Source organism: Gadus morhua, chromosome 12 (genome assembly GCF_902167405.1).
Source record: "Gadus morhua chromosome 12, gadMor3.0, whole genome shotgun sequence".
Classification (NCBI taxonomy): Eukaryota; Metazoa; Chordata; class Actinopteri; order Gadiformes; family Gadidae; genus Gadus; species Gadus morhua.
The window spans coordinates 1,797,357-1,817,964 of record NC_044059.1 but is presented as its reverse complement, the minus strand read 5'-3'; the positions used below and the strand labels follow the sequence as shown (position 1 = coordinate 1,817,964).

At 44.1% G+C, this 20,608-nt stretch overlaps 1 protein-coding gene across 6 annotated transcripts in view; it reads right to left on the bottom strand.

Annotated features, from left to right (window-relative positions):
* Window positions 1-20,608, bottom strand: part of suco (SUN domain containing ossification factor) — a 49,692-nt gene that overhangs the window by 17,381 nt on the left and 11,703 nt on the right. For 4 of the 6 annotated variants that reach the window (XM_030371663.1, XM_030371660.1, XM_030371661.1 and 1 more), the window contains exons 2-6: window positions 5,786-5,918; window positions 3,505-3,615; window positions 2,740-3,155; window positions 2,059-2,202; window positions 1,445-1,613 (exon numbers count right to left, since the gene is read on the bottom strand). In XM_030371663.1, coding sequence (XP_030227523.1) covers window positions 1,445-1,613; window positions 2,059-2,202; window positions 2,740-3,155; window positions 3,505-3,615; window positions 5,786-5,918 — 973 coding nt within the window. The remainder of the gene's footprint in view (window positions 1-1,444; window positions 1,614-2,058; window positions 2,203-2,739; window positions 3,156-3,504; window positions 3,616-5,785; window positions 5,919-20,608) is intronic. The other 2 variants (XM_030371665.1, XM_030371664.1) reach the window with 2 other exon arrangements.

Here is a 20,608-nt window from a genome sequence, read left to right as displayed (position 1 = left end):
CCTAGGATGAGTGTGAAGGGCCTTTGGCATTGGTAGTGCAGGGAGATACATTGCACTGTGAATAATTCTTTGAGGGATTACATAAACCTAGGGGTGTCCCAGGAGAAGGTCTACGAAGCCACCAACCCAAATACATCTACACATATAAAAGCACAGCCACGGCCATTCAGCATGCAGAATGCCAGTGGGCTAGGCAGCCAGCCACTCACTGGCTGACTTAGTTGCCACACAGAGCGAAGGCTCACAATTAAATCCAGGAAATACTTTCCGGACTAGACCAACAAAAACAGGAAAATAAATCCATACACTCACGTGACTGTGCGGTTAAAACATTTATGATCCACGCCTTTGGTCAGGAGTGCCATTTATTCTGGCTAGCTAGAGCCAGCATCTCTTGCTCTGCCCGTGCACACATTCTGTGACATGGTCGTAGCTTTGATGACACACATCAACCTTAATAACCTTGAGTTTATATAGCACCTCTCATCTGAGACGGCAAATATTCAAGCACTGCAAAAGGTACAAGCAGGGCTCCAGTCTAACTTTTTTCACTAGAAGCACTACGGCCCCTAACTGAAATTGTTAGGGCCACAACCAGACATTTTAGGGGCACACAACATAAATCAAAATGCCAATGTGATTTTCTAATTTATTTCACTGTATTACTAATAAATATTTTGATAATAGATGCAGAAATTACAATGTGCGGTTTCAAATTCAGTATCACATTTTATTGTGATTCTCATCTATACCAACTGTTTCCACGTGTGCGCGCATGCGTTCGACGAGCACGCTGCGCCTCCTCTTTGCCCGCTCGCGCCTGCTAATATATTAACAGGCGCGACAAATGCCTCCAGTGTGAAAAGCCCTTTATGGCACATGAAGTCCTGACCGGGTTAGGGTACCCGCGGATACATGACGGGTGACCCGCACAATTTGGATGAAACGGGTGAAAAATGATGTACTGTGTCGGACACGGCTGCGGGTCGGACGCGGGTTTTGTGATTGCGAGCGAGACTTCTCCGGTGCTGGATATGTTATTCACGAGTGGAGGAGTCAACTAAAACCGTCAACAGTGGATGATGTGCTTTTTTTTGCACAGCAAAATATGACCATTTGGTCGCGGTCTGGGGCCCTGACAAGGCTAAGATAACAGAAAATATCTAACACCCCTATAAAAAGCTCTAACAAAAGTTGAACTGGTAAAAAAAGTTTCCTTCCCTTTCAAAAGCGGCCTGGCTGTTTTGAACACCCTTTTTGAACGGGGGGGGGGGGGGGGTCTTTTGTCATAAGGAACAGGACATTGAAGACACCAAACCATGGTCACGACAAGGTTTACCATATAGTGCCTTCTCTTGATGGTGATGGGGACACCTTGCCATTGTATCCCGCATTACACTGGCAGACCCAAAGCACATGCTTCACATGGCTGTGAATGACTGACCTCTTCTTGGTGGGGAGCGGTAGCATTTCCCTGCAGGTCCCTGTCCCTCAGCACCTGGAGATCCTCCTCCTGCCGCTCTATTGGGCTCAGAGACACCTTTAACTGTTGGACCTCCACCTCCTGGACCTGCTGCTCGGACCACTGGCTCTCCGCTTCATTAACATCCTCACTATAGCATAGAGACAAAGGGGTGGAGGTAGGAGAGGGAGAGGTGGAAAGTGGACAGTGAGCATGGTAGGGTAGACAACAGAAGTAGGCCTCACTAAAACAATGAGCAAGGTACACAACACAACTGTGCAAGTGCATCTCTACCACCCACGTTGCTCCTCCGACACCCACTGGTGAACGTGCCAGCATTCACCAGTGGGTGTCGAGAATGACGTGGATGTGGAGATGTATTCCAACAGGGGATATGTCATCCCTTTTCAGCTACCAGTTAGCCTTTGTTGGCTTTACCCAGGAAACAGCAGTGAAAGAGAGTGGAGGAGGCGTAGGAGGAGAGCAAGGCCAGCGAACAGCGGATGCACTTAGCCGTGAGCAGTGATTGGGCGAGGGGGCGTTTCTACGATTACCTTGCTTGGTATTCTGATTGGCCTTCTGGATTCTTAACTCACCTGGGGAGAGGGCTGCCAAAAGTAGGGTTTGCACAGGTTGCCAGTTTGACTCCACATTGCGAGTCAGAGAGCTCAGCATAGTGCTCAGCAGAGACAAAGCTCTCTACTGGGGGTTCGTCTCCGTCACTGGCAACCCACACTGCACTGAGGGGAAAGAAAGGATATGCTGTTTAACACAGCTTCTTCAACTGAGGGGAGGGAAAGGGAAAGGCTGTTGTGGTTCAGCTCAAATGAAGAGTAAACAGTCTTCTCGGAAGCAGGTGTTTTTGCTCGAGGAATCGGACAGTGAGGAAGCCATGAGGCCACTCTTTTTGAAGGTTGGATCCTGAATGAATCTAGGTTAGCGACTGTGCAAAGACCAACTTCCACCACATCCAATTGTGGCGGAATTCCATGAGGATAACGACTTGGAAGACACTGCGTAAAAGTTCAGCACACATCGAAAAGCATACTCCAATGATGTGCGTAATTTGGCACTTGACAGCTGCAGTGGGTTAACCCATTCCACATGATGCATTTCACAATAAGTATGTAGTTTATACCAATGGAACTGGTTGAGAGACTACCATGATAGACCCTACATTGCAAACTTGTCAGAAATTACCGTCTGCAGTGATTGTCAAATCCTCCATGGAGCTAGACATGGAGGTCCTGCGTTGGCAGGAGTGGGGTCCTTCTTACCCTGTGTGCAAGGAGCCGACGCTCCCTGAGGTAGGCGCGTCTTGGATGTCGCGTGGGGACTGTTCCCCGGAGGGGTCAGCCGATGGGACAGCCTCCAAGGTGGGCTGCGGCGCGGGGGCATCGCCGGAACCCTCCGTCGGCTCGGGGAGGAGGGCTCGGGGTGGAGTATTGTCTGTGGTAGCCTGGTCCTGGGCTGGAGGTGGCAGCTGGTCTGGGGTGACCAGCGTGGAGGAGGTAGAGGGAGTGGGGGACTGTAGAGCCTGGGCTGCCCGGTCGTGGTCCTGGCCTTCAGAGTGTGGATCCGAGTATGTCTGGGGCTCTGTGTCTTTTCTGGTTTCAGGAGAACCCGGTATAAAGTCGGTTTGATGGTCTGGTGGGATATCTGCCGCTGAAGACGCCTCATCTGGGGTCAGAGTCTTAAGGGAAGAGAAAGACAGTAGGATGAATTGATGCGGCTCTGCAAGCACTGGCTTACTCCTAACCACAGAGAAAGCCCACAAACTAAAACATACGCAACAAAACAAATGCATCACTTGGAATGGACCATCACATATTGTTTGTACTGTTGATTAGTATAGTCAAATATGTTGCCTACATCTCAGAGGACTTACTGATTGGCCAGAGATGGTTCTGAAAGAAATTAGTGCCTTACATACAAACTGGTTATCAGCGCTATGACCTTGTTTGTACTAAACAGGTAGAGTGACAAGAAAAGCCCTCGGGGCAAGGGAAATTTTATGCTGTGGATATTTTTTGGACGCTAACCAGTTCACTGTTGTGTATGTTTTCTGCTGGCGGTTGCTTTAGTGATTCTGCTCTCTCCGTCTTCAGTCCCACATCATATGACGTAAGCGTGTGCAACGACTCTTCCTCAATCTGGGAAACACACACACACACACACACACACACACACACACACACACACACACACACACACACACACACACACACACACACACACACACACACACACACACACACACACACACACACACACACACACACACAGGATACCTGCTTAGCATTTTGAAAAACAAGTTTCACACAGACTTCGACTTATTGTCAAGCAGGTTAAAGCAACAAGGTGTTTCGACTGCTTTTCGCTCGAGATATTCATTTGATTTTGGTTTTCAATTTCTAAGTTCGATCAATAATCATATACCTTGTCTCAACTAGAAAATCCTGTTGGTATAAAATAATCAAGCCAAGCCTACATTGAGCTCAAGGGACAGAAACAAAATCGGGGGATGAGTTTCCATCTCAGGTTGTGAGATAAACTTTTTTGGACTCGGTATTGGAAGAGATAAAGAGCGTGTTAGCAGGGCACTGACAGACTGACAGGCATGTTTGGTGGGGTGGCTGGGCACAGGACATCAAACAATGGCCCTTCTTCTTCCATACAAACACACATTTACTGTACAACTCGCTCACTCACTCCCGATACACACGCCTTTCCATAACACTGAGGCAGACAAAAAAATAATACACAAACACAACATAAGCCAGTAGATACCGTTCTGGAGGACAGTCAACGTCAACAGACTAAACTACAGTATAAAGTTGCCCAATTCAGTACTACCTACACATGCTTTACTATGAAAGCGTCAAACAGGCAGAAGCCTCAACAAGTAATAAGAGTCAACTCAAAATTCAGAAAGCACATCGGTCATGGCATATTTCGATGCTGTGCATGAAACATGTTCATTTACCAATACATTTAAGAGGAAATGGTTAGGGAACACGTGATGGTGCTAAAATGAGAAGATGGCAGAGACCTGGCTAACCCTAACCCTTAAAGTAATCAGAGATTCCAATGACATTTTGGTTATGTGCTAGTATGTAAGGATGTGACCGTGAAACTTTAGTAGAGGTTTGGGTGGTATAATTCTTCAAGACTAGCCATTAAAGACTTGGTTAAGGCAGGCAACCAGGTGAAAAAGTGAGACTGTTCCACAATCTTTGGGCAGCTCTAGAAAAGTGGATTAGATGTATTTAACACACATCCAGCAGTGACGCAATCATAACTTTTTACACAGATATCCCTATCTGTCTTTTCCCTTGTGATCCTTAAGATCTCTGGCAAGGGGAAACACTGATAGCCTACCCTCTACAGCTCCGATCAGCCATAATGACTGAGCACTGTTTGTGGGATTGTTAAAGGAGACATATTATGGTGTTTTCCCAACAAGTAAACATAGTATTTGAGTTGTTGCCGTGTGCGGACTCCTGGAGCTCTATATCTATATCATATAATATAATAAAAATAATGGTATTTATATAATATTATATCTAATATCACGATCAAAAGCTATATGCGCCTCGGATGATATGAATCATAAAGACTGCGTCTGATGTCTCTGGCACTTCAACAACAAGTAAAGACTCGTAGTGGGGGATATCTCGGCCATGGTTGAGAGGAATTGGGGGAAAGGTACTTTTGGCCTTGACTCTCTGAAGTCCATGAACCGCGACATGGAGGAGAAAGGGATTGTACTCCGGGAGCTGAGCTGCTGGACTTGCCGCCGAGCTCCCCGCGCTGGAGCTGCCGGACTGCCGCCGAGACCTACCCCCGCCGGACCTGCCAGCTTCGGCGGCAGTTCAGCTCCGGGAGTACAACGCCGGACTGCCGGCGAAGCAATGGCGCAGTTCCACCGGAGGGTGCAGGTCGGTTCAGTTCGCAAAGATGCGGCACGGATCGCCTTTCCACTGTCAAAAGTGGGCGTGACCCGGACTGAGCCGTATTGAGCCGTACTCGTCTTGCAGTACTCCTCCGTTGGGGTCCTGAGATGCCTAAAACGTTGCTGGCAAGTTCCGAGCTACACACACCGTCCGTTAATTGGTCGACAGAATCGCACTTCGGTGGAACAGGGTACCCATCGTTGGAAAAGCGCGATAAGTCAACTCAAACTCTTCTAGGCTGAAAGTGTAATTGATTGATTGTGATCAGAAGACGATGAGAGACGCCGTGTACAAAATAAACTTCAGTGTAGAAGTGAGAGTGTTTTTTATGACGATATATATACACCGTATAATGAACAGGACAAACCTTGTGCCGAGTGGACTCCTGCTCCAGGGCCCCCTCCATGGTCCGTTTGTGGACCTCAGGGTCTGTGTCCCCACCAGACTGAGCTGGACTGGGCACGCTTTGCTCTGAACTATACACATAATTACTGGGGCACCTGGAAGACAACAAGCACAGGAAAACCATCCATTTGGTATCATTATAAATATACATCATCTTGGAAAGGCGATCTTGTACACCAAAACGATAGTCAAAAAAATATATAATATTTAGCCTGGTATCATACAAGATATCATACATCTTCAAGAAACCCCAGACGGACCTTCCAAAAACAAAATGGTTTTATGCTGTTCTGTGACTTGCTTTTATGTGTTTTTAGGCAACAATGGAAGTGTATGCTGCCAGTATAAGCAATATCTCTGTGGATCCGCAAGAGACAAGAGACAAGAATCCTCAGCCCTCGTATATTTTCAATGAGAGGCCAACGGGGTATCGAGTCCAGGCAGTAATTTTGGACAGGCGGAGTGAGAAATGGGCTTGTGCTAGAGAGAATTGGTCTCCCAACTGAAGAAAAACACAAATTAAATGAATGGCTAGTTGAAGGTGTGTGGTAAAAAAAAGAAGAGAAGTTAATTCTGGTCTTATGAGACAATTGATTGCATCTCAATTTAATGGAGGGACAACAGCAGATGTTAACTTCAGTTTGGCTGTAAGTTACTGACTTGTTGCTATGGTTACCTGTCGCGCAACCTTTATTTGGAGTGCTGGAGAGTCCACTAGTAGAGAGACAGTGCAGACCGGCTTCAGTCTCTGCTTTAGAAATCCCATTATGTGGGCTCCCCTGTACCTTTTTAGCACTTTAAATGAGATTTAGCTACTGCAGTCATTGGGCCAGCCATCAAATTAAGTTACGGTTTACAAAGCAAATGTCCTTTAGACATATTAGTACTATCGAAAAAATACCAAGTTTTGAAGACTGAACTGCTATTTATTCCCGTTATTTTTTAACATCCACTGCCCTTATAAATATCGATAATTGATGATTTAATAGCAATATTTATCCATCATCTTAACTTTGAATGCATTGAACCACAAGAACAATGAAAAGATTGTTACTAGATTATTTACCCTCATTTAAGAAGACGCGGAATAGAGAAGAGTAAGTGATTGAGAACCGGAAGAGCAAAGAAGAAGAGAAGGACACACTGCAGGGTTTCCTGCAGAAAAGGTGTTAGTTAAGGTGGTGTGGTTTGCCGTCAGATTGGGGGGGGGGGGGTGGTGCACTCTTTGACAGGTGGACCATTAATGCTAATGCTTTTTTTATACTTTTGTGTAATATTCACAATCAAATAAATACTGTGTATCTTAGGCAGCCACCTAAGCTGTAAAGTGCAGTGAGAAGTGCTGTGGGAAACCCTGCACTTGTCATGAATCTCGTAGTGAAGGCAGAGATTGTGTCGCGAACACAAGGCTACTCGTTACGAACCGTGTGAATCCACAGAGAGGATGGAACACTTGGGAGCAAGCTACTCGGACGGCCGCTGCGTTTTATCGCATCATGAGAAGTTCAGACAGGAAATAGGCAGTTCGGAAATTGAACAGACCCTACAGGCCATGGCTAGGCCATTAAAAAGGTAAAATTCCCACCTGTATTCCCATCAGAAGATGGGTCATTCCTGGATATAGGAATAGCAATACAACTCTTTGATTCTCAGCAACTGCAGTGGTTCCTCTTGAGCAGCCATTCAACACTTTCAAGCACACAGCAGATGGACCCTCATGTTGGCATGCAATCAAAGGGGGAACCTTACAAGGGGCACTAAAAATGTAATATCTTTTATTTTTGCACGTTAAACATTGAAGGGGGGCGTCAATGAAACCGGAATCTGTAGCAAGCCAATGATTGTGAGAAGGATAGGGAATGGCCACTGTTAGTGGCTAATGTATGGAGGGGGAGAGTTCTAGAAGTTAGAGCATGCGTAAACTAGGGTTGCCGCGGTATACGGTATTACCGGTGTTACCGGTGTTGAGGCCAACACCGATTACTCGGTGTTGCACACCGGCAACACCAAGTTTTTTTTTCAGTAATAAAAAACTAATTCAGTAAAAATGAATAATATAATTATATTTAAGATAATAAAAATGTGTAGAATAGGCCACAGTGCTCTGTGCGGGAGAATTGGCGCACCCAGAATTGACGCGCTTCCTTACAAGACCGGTAACCATAGCAACGCCGGTAAACAAACCCCGCAACGGCCAATCCCTACGTGAGCTCCCCGCGCTACGGCCATGCGGAGGCGCACAGAGCTTTTGGCCGTGATATTATGATATATAAAATTATTATACTATTATACATAGAACGTTATAAGACGCCGAGAATTGGCGCGCTGCCAGCCGCTGTCACCGAGTGTGAGAGGAGATTTGACGGAGAAGATGGCGGTTGACCTATAGTTTCAAAGTTGATACCATTTATACCGGTAATACCGGTGTTGACACAAGCGTATTACTTGGTGTGAAAATGTCCACACCGCGGCAACCCTAGCGTAAACGTCTGTGAGAAGGAGAACAATTTCACAACCTGCTACACTCGTTTGAACAAGCAAGCAAACTATTGACTCGTTCTTCCGACCTGCGGCTAGGTGCCAGTGCCAGTTAGAGTCCTTGGGTCTTAATTTGCAATCCCGCACCCGCCCGTACCCGCAAAACTTAAAAACGCATCTGACCCGTGTTCCGACAGTAGCGCGAATTACATTCCGCATTGCTATAAATTGATACCGATGCAAAATATTATCTGATCAATCTTTGTACATTCGATTATTAATCATAGATTAGAAAACAAAAGGAGATCGTTAATACTTGGGAATAACATGGGAATGAATGAATGAAACGCGCATTTGCATTTAAAAGACAGCGTTTACGGGAAGTGCGTCATTATTGCGCATCTAGGACCCCGAGTCGATGTGGCAGCCGAGTCGATCTGGTACCCACACCGGTACCCGTGGGTATTAGGGGTGAAACGATACATGTATTCGTATTGAACCAAATCGGCACGGACGTCACGGTTCGGTGCATGGATTTACACGGAGAATACACAGAATAAAATTAAATAAAACTAGAGTCTGATTTAATTAATGTAATGCCGAACTAATGTTAGATCCGCGATCTTCAGGGACAACTGAGACGCCTGAAAGGGTGCCGGCAAGTATGAGCTACACATGCAAGCCGTTGATTGGTCAACAGAATCGCACTTCCATGAGACAGGGGGATAATAAACAAACACATTATCTGCAAGGTATTTCTGGACAACGTCGAAAGCTTCGTTTATTGAAGAAAATGTCGCACAAAAGTTTGCCATTGTTACACCGAATTCTGCGAAAAAGTAAAAAGTGTTCCCCATCGGTGGGTCTTTCTTTTCTTGATACTCACAATAATTCTAAACACTGTTTTACACAGTAGCCTATAATAGGAAATGCTCAAAGGTAAATCAGCGTAATTTAACACTGACTGTAGATTTTTATAGGTAAAGAAGCAACGGTGAAGGACCATACTAAACACCTACCATTGAATGGATCTGTAAAATGCCACCTTCACTTCTCTACCAAGCCGCACCGAACCAACCCTCACGTGTAAATGCGCCATAAGGGTACTGTCGGCAGTGGAAACGCGAGCCGTAACTGAGCTGCGCCGAACCGCACCTTCCCTACTTCACCAAGCCGCACCGAACCGACCCGCACCCTCCGGTGGAAATGCGCAGATTCAGATTCATAAATAAGACATGCAGAATTTTCAGTTTTATAACTGTTCTTATTTTGTTTACAAGTTACAGATGGAGTCTGGAGGTGATGTGGGGTACTTATTGTTTACATCTTAGAATACACAGTTCAGGCTGTTGCAGCTAGCTCAGGGGAGAGACTGCATGACACTAGGTGGTACAACCTGAGACAAAAAAGAATCTGCTGCATTTTTGTTTTTTCTTTTCCCTTCATTGTACCGAACTCGTACCGAACCGTGATGTCTGAACCGAACCGTGACTTCAGTGTACCGTTACACACCTAGTGGGTATCCAAACCCGTGCAGAACTCTGCTTCAGGTGCCATAAAGGGCTTTTTAAACGGGAAGCGTTTGTCGCGTCTGCTAATGCATTCTCAATGGAGAGGCAAGTGGGCAGAGAGGAGGGGCAGCGTCCTGTCAAGCGGCACTACAAGCGGGCACACTCCTGTGAAACTGTCGCTTCCGTGACACTGAATTTGAAACCAAATTTATATATTTCTACTCACCATCTAATAGAGGGGGCTCATCAGACCTTACCAAATGAATTTTGTTCAGTAGGCTACAGAACAATATTCAATTGGTATGGTCAATATATGGTAAACAGTCATACAGCTCAAGACTCTTGATTATGAATATAAACAAGTGGGCAATTAAAGGCCCACTATGCAACTTCGGGCATTTCTTCGCTGTTTTCTTGGTTTTGGCACGCACATTTCTCTACACAGCGCCCCCTACAGCTTCGTAGTAGATATTTCACAACACTGTCGTAACAACTCGTTGACGACCCTTCCCCATGCACTTCTACGCGAGCCATGTGCATTTGTTTTCAAAGAAGCCGGCGAATGCGTGGAGCCATGTCCGAAGTAGATGTTCATAAAGTGTAGGCAAGGTTATACATTTTTAAAAGGGTGTATTTGTATTGCAATAAACATAAATCCATCCTTTTTTATAGTTGACGGGGAGAATTTATATCCTAGATTATAATTGTTTTATCTTAGGTTGAACAGAACTATCAGTGTAAGAGGTTTGGCCAACATAATCTAAATAAACAAGAACCTGGATTCGGGGATTCAGTCTGTATCTGGGGGACGAGACAGACGAACAGCAAAACACCCATGGAAACAAAGGTGTTTATATGGTTGCAACCAAGCAAGCTAGAAACATACAGGGCTCACAACAAAACGGTCGAGAAAACAATTTTTACAGGGCTCACAACAAAATGGTTGAGCAAACACATTTGTACAGAGACTATCAACATCAAGAATACCACGAAGACAAAGGCCACCCAAGGGTACTTTCAATTTCAAAGGCAACACGGCCGAGTCGGCGTCTGATTTGCAGTCTTCTTTTTCTTTCAGTTCACGCTATTCCTGAAAAGCTTGCCCAACGTTTACTCGTGTCTGGCCTCTCTGCCGGTCAGTCTCCCTTTTCCCTTCTTCTGTTCCACCGACATTGGGTTTCTCTGTCTCTTTTTAGTCGGCTGATCTATGATGAATATAACAATCCCTTAGTGACTTGTGTTTATATCGAGCCGGTTCCGTGTTTGGGGGTCTGTGCCGTAAAGCAATTCGTTACTTTGCGAGACCCGAGACTCCCGCGAGAGTGGGCGGCGGGTTGCCGGCAGAAACATATTCCTTTTCTCCGCCAAGATGCGCAAGGGTGAGTCGAAACAACGAACAATCGAACAAAAATGTATAATAGAACCATCGCATGACTCTTAGCCTGTTATATTAAGGTAAATCAAGCCAAAAAAGTTGCATAGTTCCCCTTTCACTCGTGTCTGATCTCTTTTCTGGTCCATTCTTCTTTTGTTCCACCGACGGTCGCCTCTTGGGTCCCCTATCAGTCGATTGATCCATGATGAATGCAACAATTGCCTCGCAACTGTCTGTTTATATCTAGCCGGTGCCATGTTTGGGTGCGTGTCTGTGCCGTAAAGCATTTTCGAAACTACAATCCGACTACATTTTCGAGGATACTTCCGCTGCGTCACATCCGGATTGTGTCGGTCCGAACAGAGCAAGTTGCATATGCGCTTTTTCACTGTAGAGGCGACATGGGTAAATGACACACCCACCAATCGACCCAGAAATGGATGCAGAACCATCAGCATAACTCTCAACCTGCATACTTAATGTAATTTTGGCTAAAAAAGTTGCATAGTGGGCCTTTAAGATAATAAACGTTGCATTTTCGGGTCAATTGTATGCATTTCTGTGTGGACAAGCCACAAAGTGAAAAGGAAATGTGGAATGAGTTTCAAGCAGCGGGGCAGAGTGTTGTTTGACTGCACTATGGTGTCTTTGCGTGCAAGTTGCTGATATGCAAGTGACTGGTGCTCATTTATGATCAAAAGGTGCTGAAGTGCATGATACTGATGTACGCGTGCGTGGTGCTGATGTGGCCTTACATTGCTATTGTATGTGGGCAGAGCAGTTTTAGTGTGATCACTGATTCCAGTAGGGTTCTGGCTCATTCCACCTGAAATGTCTCATAATAGGGCTGGGCAATGTATCGCGTACACTCTATATATTTCGACTTGTTCAAAATGGGATGTAGTAAATGACTATCAGGAACATCTAGTAACAAATTTTGACATCATTTCTTAAGCTACTGGCATGAGACTTGCTTTTTGACGTTTAGCTTCTCAGCTCTATCTGGGCTCTTTCCCCGTTCCCTGCTTCCCTCCAGATACAAAAAGACACGTGCAGTAGGCCAAACAGTACAAAAAAAACAAACTGTTGGGTTATACTTAGAGTGTCCAGGAATCCTGACCCTCTCTCGCAATCATCAAATTCAATGGCTACACAGAATGAGCACCACCAGTGTTTCTGCTAGAAGAAATTGGTGCCGGTCATGTGACCGGGAAGGTATCATTTTACCGGTCAAATTGGCCGGTCAAATTGGCCGTTTAGTTCATAAACCTACGGTAGTCTATAGGGGAGCGTGTCTATGTTCCCCGAGTCCTATGTTCCCCTCTTTGTATGAGACTGGGGAACATAGGACCCTTTTTAAAAAAAAGGGTCCTATGTTCCCTGCTTCTCCCAAAAAAAGGGTCCTATGTTCCCCGATATGTATGTGACCGGGGAACATAGGACCCTTTTTTAAAAAGGGTTCTATGTTCCCCGGTCTGTTACTTTTTCCACCATTGCTGCCAAATTCCGGCCGAGATAACTACCATTGCATGTCTTTACTTTTGTGGAAGAGGGAGAGACGTCGAAGAACCTGACGCAGTATATTCATACGCCGGTAAACAAACCCCGAGAAGCCCAATCCCTACGAGAGCTCCCCGCGCTACGGCCATCCGGAGGCGCACAGAGCTTTAGGCCGTGATATTATTATACAATTATATTATATACTATTATATAAAGAGCTCCGGGAGTCGCAAACGGCAACAATCACTTTCTCCTCCATGCTGCAGTTCACCCCGGACTGCACTGCACTGAGTTGGCCGGTTGACCGCTGATTGGCTGTTACGTTATACATGTCACTCTGTTGAACGCCGATTGGCTGTCATTACGCGAATGCCGCGTCAAAGTTTAAAAACAAACTCTCTTTAGGAAACCAACCGACGAGGCTGATAAAGCAGTAAAGGCCAGCTTTACACTGAGCGAAATGATCGCTAAGGCAGGAAAGCCTTTTGCAGAAGGCGAGTTTATTAAGGAGTGTATGTTGCAGGCTGCGAGTATTGTCTGCCCCGAAAAGAGAGCTCAGTTTGCCAGCATCAGCTTGTCACCTAACACAGTGGCAGAGCGTGTTACCGAGCTGTCAGGTAACATTTATGAGGAATTTATGTTTATAATTACTGTTCATGCACTTTGAGATCGTTTACATTGCAATACAAATTTAATAATAATAATAATAAATGTCGGTTGAGGAACTGTTATGTAATAATAAATACTGTGAAGGTTGGAACAGTTTTTTTCTAAAAGGTTAAATTAAAAATAAATAAAAAAAAATTTCAGAGGAATTTATTTATGTTCTGTTTATGCACTTTGAGAATGTTGAACTGTTGATGAACTGTTAATAATAAATATTGAGAAAATTGGAAGTTTTTTTTTTTTTATACTAAACACCTTTTTAAGAAATACTTGAGTACTTGTGGCCCAACCTCAGCCAAGCTCTTCCTCCAGTGGCCCCCAGGTAATTTGAGTTTGAGACCCCTGATTTAGAGAAACCAGAGCATAATTTTATGTTTTTGCTAGCCTGTGATCATTCCATATAACTGCATTTGTGTGATGCCAAAGTGCCTGTTATTTGACGTCACAACAAAGGAACACAAGCATTGATTCATGTGTAGACATGTAGAGCTACGTAGGACCGCGGTGGACAGCAGCGTCCCGAGAGAGCGTTGAGCTTTCCGGACAGCTTTATTATGCTACGGTGTAGGTTGGTGTGTTGAGCACCTTCTGAGCAGAGGTATATTTGCAGAGAGAAAGGCGCTACATAAATTGAAATCTATTATTATTATTACCTAATAAACCTTTGGAACACACAAGACCGGAAACACAGCAACGCCGGTAAACAAACCCCGAGAAGCCCAATCCCTACGAGAGCTCCCCGCACTACGGCCATCCGGAGGCGCACAGAGCTTTTGGCCGTGATATTATATATACAAATATTATATTATATACTATTATATTATATATAGAGCTCTGGGAGTCGCAAACAGCAACATTCATTTTCTCCTCCATGCTGCAGTTCACCCCGGACTGCACTGCACTGAGTTTGACGGTTGAACGCTGATTGGCTGTTACGTTACACATGTGACTCAGTGGCCACGCTGTTGAGCGGCTGTCAACACGCGAAATTCACGTCAAAGTTCAAATATTTGAACTCGAGCAAATTTTTCGCGCAACAAATTCTCGTGAACGCGCTCGCCTGTGCACGGCAAAAGTGTGGCGCGACAAATCAGAACTTGTCGCCGGTTTTCTCTCGTGAAAAATTTGCCCGATACGTGTCTCTACGTTCACTTTGTATGGGATCTTGTCGCCCCGTCGCATTTGGTGTGAACGCACAATAAGGCCAGCACTGGAACCATGAACTTACACGTTACATGATGTAGCCTAATGCCCGGTGTTCAGTTACCCAACATTTATCGCGTGCATTTATTAGCTCCTTAATGTTGTCCAAGTGGAACATTTGTAGCTTTATTAATCGCTAAATAAATAGTATGTGTTATTTTTGATTTAATTATTATTATATTTTTTCGGTTTTCGTTTACTGATTTTTCCTTACGGTTATGATTTACTAACCGGTTACACGTGTACAGGTGTACCCGGTCACACCCCTAATTGTGGAAAGTTGTTCCCCCGCCTTGCCAAGTTAGCACGGAGGTATTTGTGCATCATGGCAACGTCGGTCCCCTCACACCTCATGCCCACTGCACCGTCAGTCAAAGGACGTGTGAAGGCGTGGCTGACGGATGGGGGAGTAGTCTTTGCAGAAGCATCCGTCAGTCAATCAAATCGCTTCCCGCTAACAACAACAAAGCCGGGTTCTTCCCGCTTCTTCCTGCTTGTTGCGTTGTCATTGCAAGATGACCCGCTTTCCCGCTTTCCAGTATCGTCAGAGCCCGAGTCACGTCAAAGTGCTTAAATTTGCATACGCGATCTGATTGGATGACGGATCCGTCGCTGCCGAAAAAGTTGAACATTTTTCAACTTTTTGACGGCTCCAACGGAACGAACGGATCCACAATGCATTGCGCGTCTGTCCCCATTCAAAGTCAATGGGGATCAGTCAACGGACGGAGGTAGTGGGCACGAGGCGTCAGAGCGGGTGTTTTCGGCGGCTGGACTGACTGTCACCAGGCTGCGGTCGCGTCTGACCCCAGAGCATGCCGTCATGCAGTCAACATGCTCATCTTTCTGAACAAAAATCCGTAGACTGGTTGGTTAAGTTATAACATGATTGTTTTTTTGATATTATTATTGTTATTATTTTGGGAAGAAACTAGGGTTGTGTATATTTTTAGTTATGTTTATGAGCACCGGCATCGAGCTGCATGCTCCGTTGCTTAGAGCAGAGTAGCGCATAAGTATTCAAAGGATCTGGTTTAACTGAGTTGTTGATCTAATAATAAAGATCCCAATGAGGAAAACACGCTGCATTTGTATTTTCAGTTCATTTTGAATATAATTTTTAAAATAATAACGATTAATCGACTAATTGATTAATTCTCCTGACGATCGACTAAGACAACTAAATCGAATGCCCATCCCTAATGATCAGTACATTGATTGGTCAAACGAACTGCGATTTCTCAAAACGGAAATCGTCTCCCGACTTTGATACGATTAATCTTGCGGTCCAAAACTACTGTACTAAAAAGGCATCACAAGATTGCTGTGGGTCGTGAAACGCTAACCCTTCGTACAAACCTCAGCCCAAAACTCAAGTAATCGAATTACAGCTAAAACAGTGTGCCTTTTATGGTTCACACTCTTTGCCATTTAATTTTACCGTTTTTTAATTGACCTTGTGCACAAACATCATTCGCAAAAAGTGCACTTTTTGCAAGTGACTACAGTATGTAGGCAGCAGGCCTAGCTTCATTTAACAATTTCGTTGAATTTAACTTGGTTGTAAGTTTTCTGCATTTTAAAACGGTTCCACAATATAAACAAGAATGTTGCATTGCCACCATATGTTGGGAGGAACTATTATAATCATCATACTGGTTTGATTGTACACTCAAAAAGTCAAATCAAGCATTTACGGGAGATTTCAAAATATTGAGACATAAATAGTATACTCGATAAACTCTAAACATATTACAATATTTATTTTTTGTGGAAAAACTGGTTTAACGTGTCACATTTTTCTATTGCATTTTCCAATGAACTGGGTTTACACTGGTCATATCCACACTGGTCGTTAAAACACGTTTTGGTTTGGTTGGCATGTTACTCACCCACATGTCCACATGAGGGTTAGTCAAAACGACAAGACACCTACAGAAACCAGAGAAGCATACAGATTATATGGGTCTGTGGGTGGGGGGGGAGGGGGGGGGGGGGCTGGTGATATGATCCTGAGCTATACTTGGAGCCAGGACCTATGTTGATTAACGTAGCTTATCTGCGAAGAATGGCAGTTGAAGCTTCTGGTTGTTCAAGACCAAGCTAGGAAAGTTCATTGAGGATGACCTTTCAGAACCACCAAGTCTGATACGTTATTTTTTTAAAGACTTAAACAAACTCACCTGCACCTTTCACATATTGCAATGCGCACATGTAAATGCTGAACTGAATCTTGAAGCCGTTGCTTTTTTTAAATAAATCAATTGAATGTCACAAGATGCAGACCACACGACTCCAAGGAAGTGAGTAATCACGAAAATACATTACACATTTAGTAATGTAGAATGGATGCATTTTCACCGCAAGAAGAAGGATGTATTCATCTGACGCATCTGCAGTCAACTGGAAGCCAAGGTGACTTTAACAGCAGATGACATCCTCTGCATTTTACATTCTTCCGGAAGAGACTTGTCCTTGGCCAAACAGTGGTTGTGTGACATCATCAAAACTAGCCTACGTCGGATTTTAAGAAACTTGAAACCGTCTGCGATAGTTTCATTATCAGTTAAAAGCAGTCAAGGTCAACTAATTTGTAAAAAGAAAAATGGCATATTACGGACCTACCAACACCTCTTGTTGATTTGATTTGTCATTTAACAACAGATGCTTATGTACTAGGGATGTGAAAAACTCAAATTCTTCATGGTCGAATAATCAGTGGGTGGTATGAACAAATAATTGATTATTCGATGTGTGCCGACATTCACAAAGGTATCCATGGATCATTGGAAAGAAATCACTTAATATCTTAAACGCAAAAAAGTCAAATTGTCTGTTGTGAAAAATGCATTATAATCTAATCAGAAAAGGCGGTTACATTGTAAACGCTATAGCAAGGGTACCAAATTAGAATTCAAAGAGGTCCAGTGACTCAAATTTCCGCACAGCAAAGGTCCGAACCATTCAAATTTCTAACTTGCGCTATGATTCAGGGGTAGATGTAGTTATTCTACGTGTGTAATAAACAGTCCCTCCAGAAAAATCCTTGATTATGCGGCAAGTTTTCTTAAAAAATGCGATATATATGCGAAATATACTGCATATTTATGCAATTTTATGTGATGAAAATGCGGGAACTTGCGAAAAATGCAGCTTTTCGATGACGAAAATGCAGCTTTTCACGTCACGTAATTACGTCGCTTCATAACGTTCCCATGGCAACAGGGGGAAATGGCTGCTCTTGTGTGAAGTAAACACAACATTTTTCAACTTTCTGCTAAGATATACGTGATTTTTTTTTTTGCAACAAAAATGCGGGGATTATGAAATCATGCTGCCCCACATATTTTTCATGGAAATCAGCAATTTAGGCGGTGAAAGTGAGGCATATTTGAAAGAATGCGGCCCCGCATGAATATGCAGACTTTGGCTGATTATTCGTTGAATTGTGTGATCACATAATGGTACTGTTTAGTGTCAACCCCTGCAATATCGATTTTGCTCTCATCTTGCAGAAAAAGTAAAAACTGTGGTTCCTTCTGTTAAAGTATTTCGGCATGGTAAATATGAAGCAGAAGGAGTGAATTGTATTTAACACGCACGTGGAGCGACATACCGCTGACCTATTAGCAACGGGGCTGCCAACGGGGCTTCCATGTTTCTGCCCTCTTCTGGCTCCCGCTCTGCGTTTGTATCAAGTAGGCGTGACCTATGTGACGTATTGGCTCAGGCTTCCTCGTCTGTCTAAAGGTGCTGCCATCTGTGACTGGAGTAGTTATTACCCCTTGTATGTTTGGTCCTGCTCCCCTTGTGGCAATGTATAGTAATTGCAGCTTATGTGTTTGATCGTGCTCCCATGTGGCTATATGGGGGATATGCAGCTGATGTGCTTAATTTACGAAACACTTGACTCTTGAGCTGTACTAATTAGTGGCCATTTCTTTACGAAAGGACAAAAGCGTCCCAGCACCCTGGCTTTGCTGAGCCATCTTACGTTGTTGTGCAGTAGTAAGTCGTCGGCATTTGCATCAACTTCTTTCAGGAATTCTCTCAGCAGGCGATGTTGATGGGATGAGGATGCTCTGAGGCAGTTGTTGAGTTTCATCATTGTACTCATCACTTCATATACTCTTCTGACAGATAAGCGCACAGAACAGATTGATGGATGATGCAGTGGTAAGCTATGAGATCAGGGTTGTCCTCTTTCATCCGTGCCACAGCTCCTCTCTCTCTTCCTACCATGGCAGGGGCTCCATCTGTGGTGATTGAGACCACTTGTTTCAGATCTATCCCCCTTTCTCAACATCTCCTTTATGGCCTTGTATATGTCCTCTCCTCTTGTATGTGTCTCAAGTCAACTGATGTTACACTTAAAGAACCGGTCCTCACAGAATTCTTTCTTTTTGTGGAAAAATCGAACATACATCAGAAGCTGGGCTTTATCAGTGATATCTGTGTAGATTCATCAACAGCTAAGGATATGGTGCACTCTGAATAGCTGCATCAAGCTGCGGCAGTACATCCTCTGTTAATATTGTCCGTCTCATTTTATGTTTGAGCAGACATTGGGACTTGCTTGATTTTTTAACACAACTCATATTTTTGTTTACCCTCATGTTATGTTTCAGCAACAGCATTCATGTACTCCTTAACAACGACCCCGTCAGTTAATGGCTTATGTGGACCCAAAATCCATGTTACTTTTAGTGAACATTTGTTTGCACGTTGCTGGGCCGTTAATGAATGCGAGAGTATTCTGGTGGGCCGATCATACTGGGATCTGAGTGTTTATTTTCCGTGCCCTCACCTCTGACTTCAGTGGGTATGTTTGCTCAATGTACTTGTGCTTGGTTTCGTAGTGGCGCTTCACATTGCCACTTTTTATGATCGCCACGGTCTCGGAACATATGTGGCAGACTGGTTTACTACTCGCAGCAGGAAGAATGAAGACGTATTGCTCTGTCCACTCATCCTTGAAAGCTCGATTTTCGGAGTCTACTTTTCTTATCTTTGAGCACGACATGCTGTTATCTCTTCTCTTGCTAGCTCTTGCTTTCGATCCTCTCTCTGATCCTCTCTCTTTCTCTCCATGGACCATTAAAGATTCTCTCTAGCTAGCCATTTCCACAATTACCCACCTCTCTTTCCACACACTCTAAACAATCGCTTTGATTGGCTGAGTAGCGTGAAGCTGGACAAGCTGCGACAAAGCCGCGCCGGTTGAAAAAAACGCTCCTTCAATATTATTATTAATTTCTATTTTTTTTTTTTTTAAATGTGTCGCAGCCCAGAAAGATCCTTCACTCGGTCCGGATCCGGACCGGAGTCCGCCATTCAGTGACCTCTGCCCTATAGTATCTATGCTGGGTAGAATTTCAAATTATAAATATGTACACTTTATGTTGAAAGTATAGACTGTCGCGAATCCCATTGAAACGAATGGCACGGTGATTCGGTCTTCAAAACGAGAGCTGGTAAATTGTGAAAAATGAATTCAACTGTAAACAGACAACGCGGTTATATGCTATAGACCTAGAGCATCTGTTGTATAAAGGCTTTGGACGAATTTAAAATTATAAATATGTACAATGCATAATGTTAGCTCTCTGGCTCATAGCTGAGCGGACTAGAATACCTCCCGTTGCCAAGTTGTAACTAAGGTCCGTACTATTTACTTGAGGAGTGAACAACATTTCCGTTGCATAAGAACCTTACGGAAAGGTAATGATTGTACCAGGTATAAGACAAACCCTCAGGCGTTACCAGGTAAACAAAGTTATGGCTTGTGAAAAACTTTATATTTGAATGGGAAAATATGTTCATGGTCCAAAAGTTCGATTTTGACCCTCAGGAACGAATAATCAAATATTCTGACCCATCCCTATTATGTACCCACTACCAACGGCAAGTAGCCAGTGGCATAGATATGAATAAATAAATCATGATTCATTTACAGAAAATCACATACTTCTGCCCATAAATGTTTCGTCACTATGTATTCCTTTAAATAAAATAGAGGTAGGACGCTGAATAAAATGTAGGAAGGTACTCA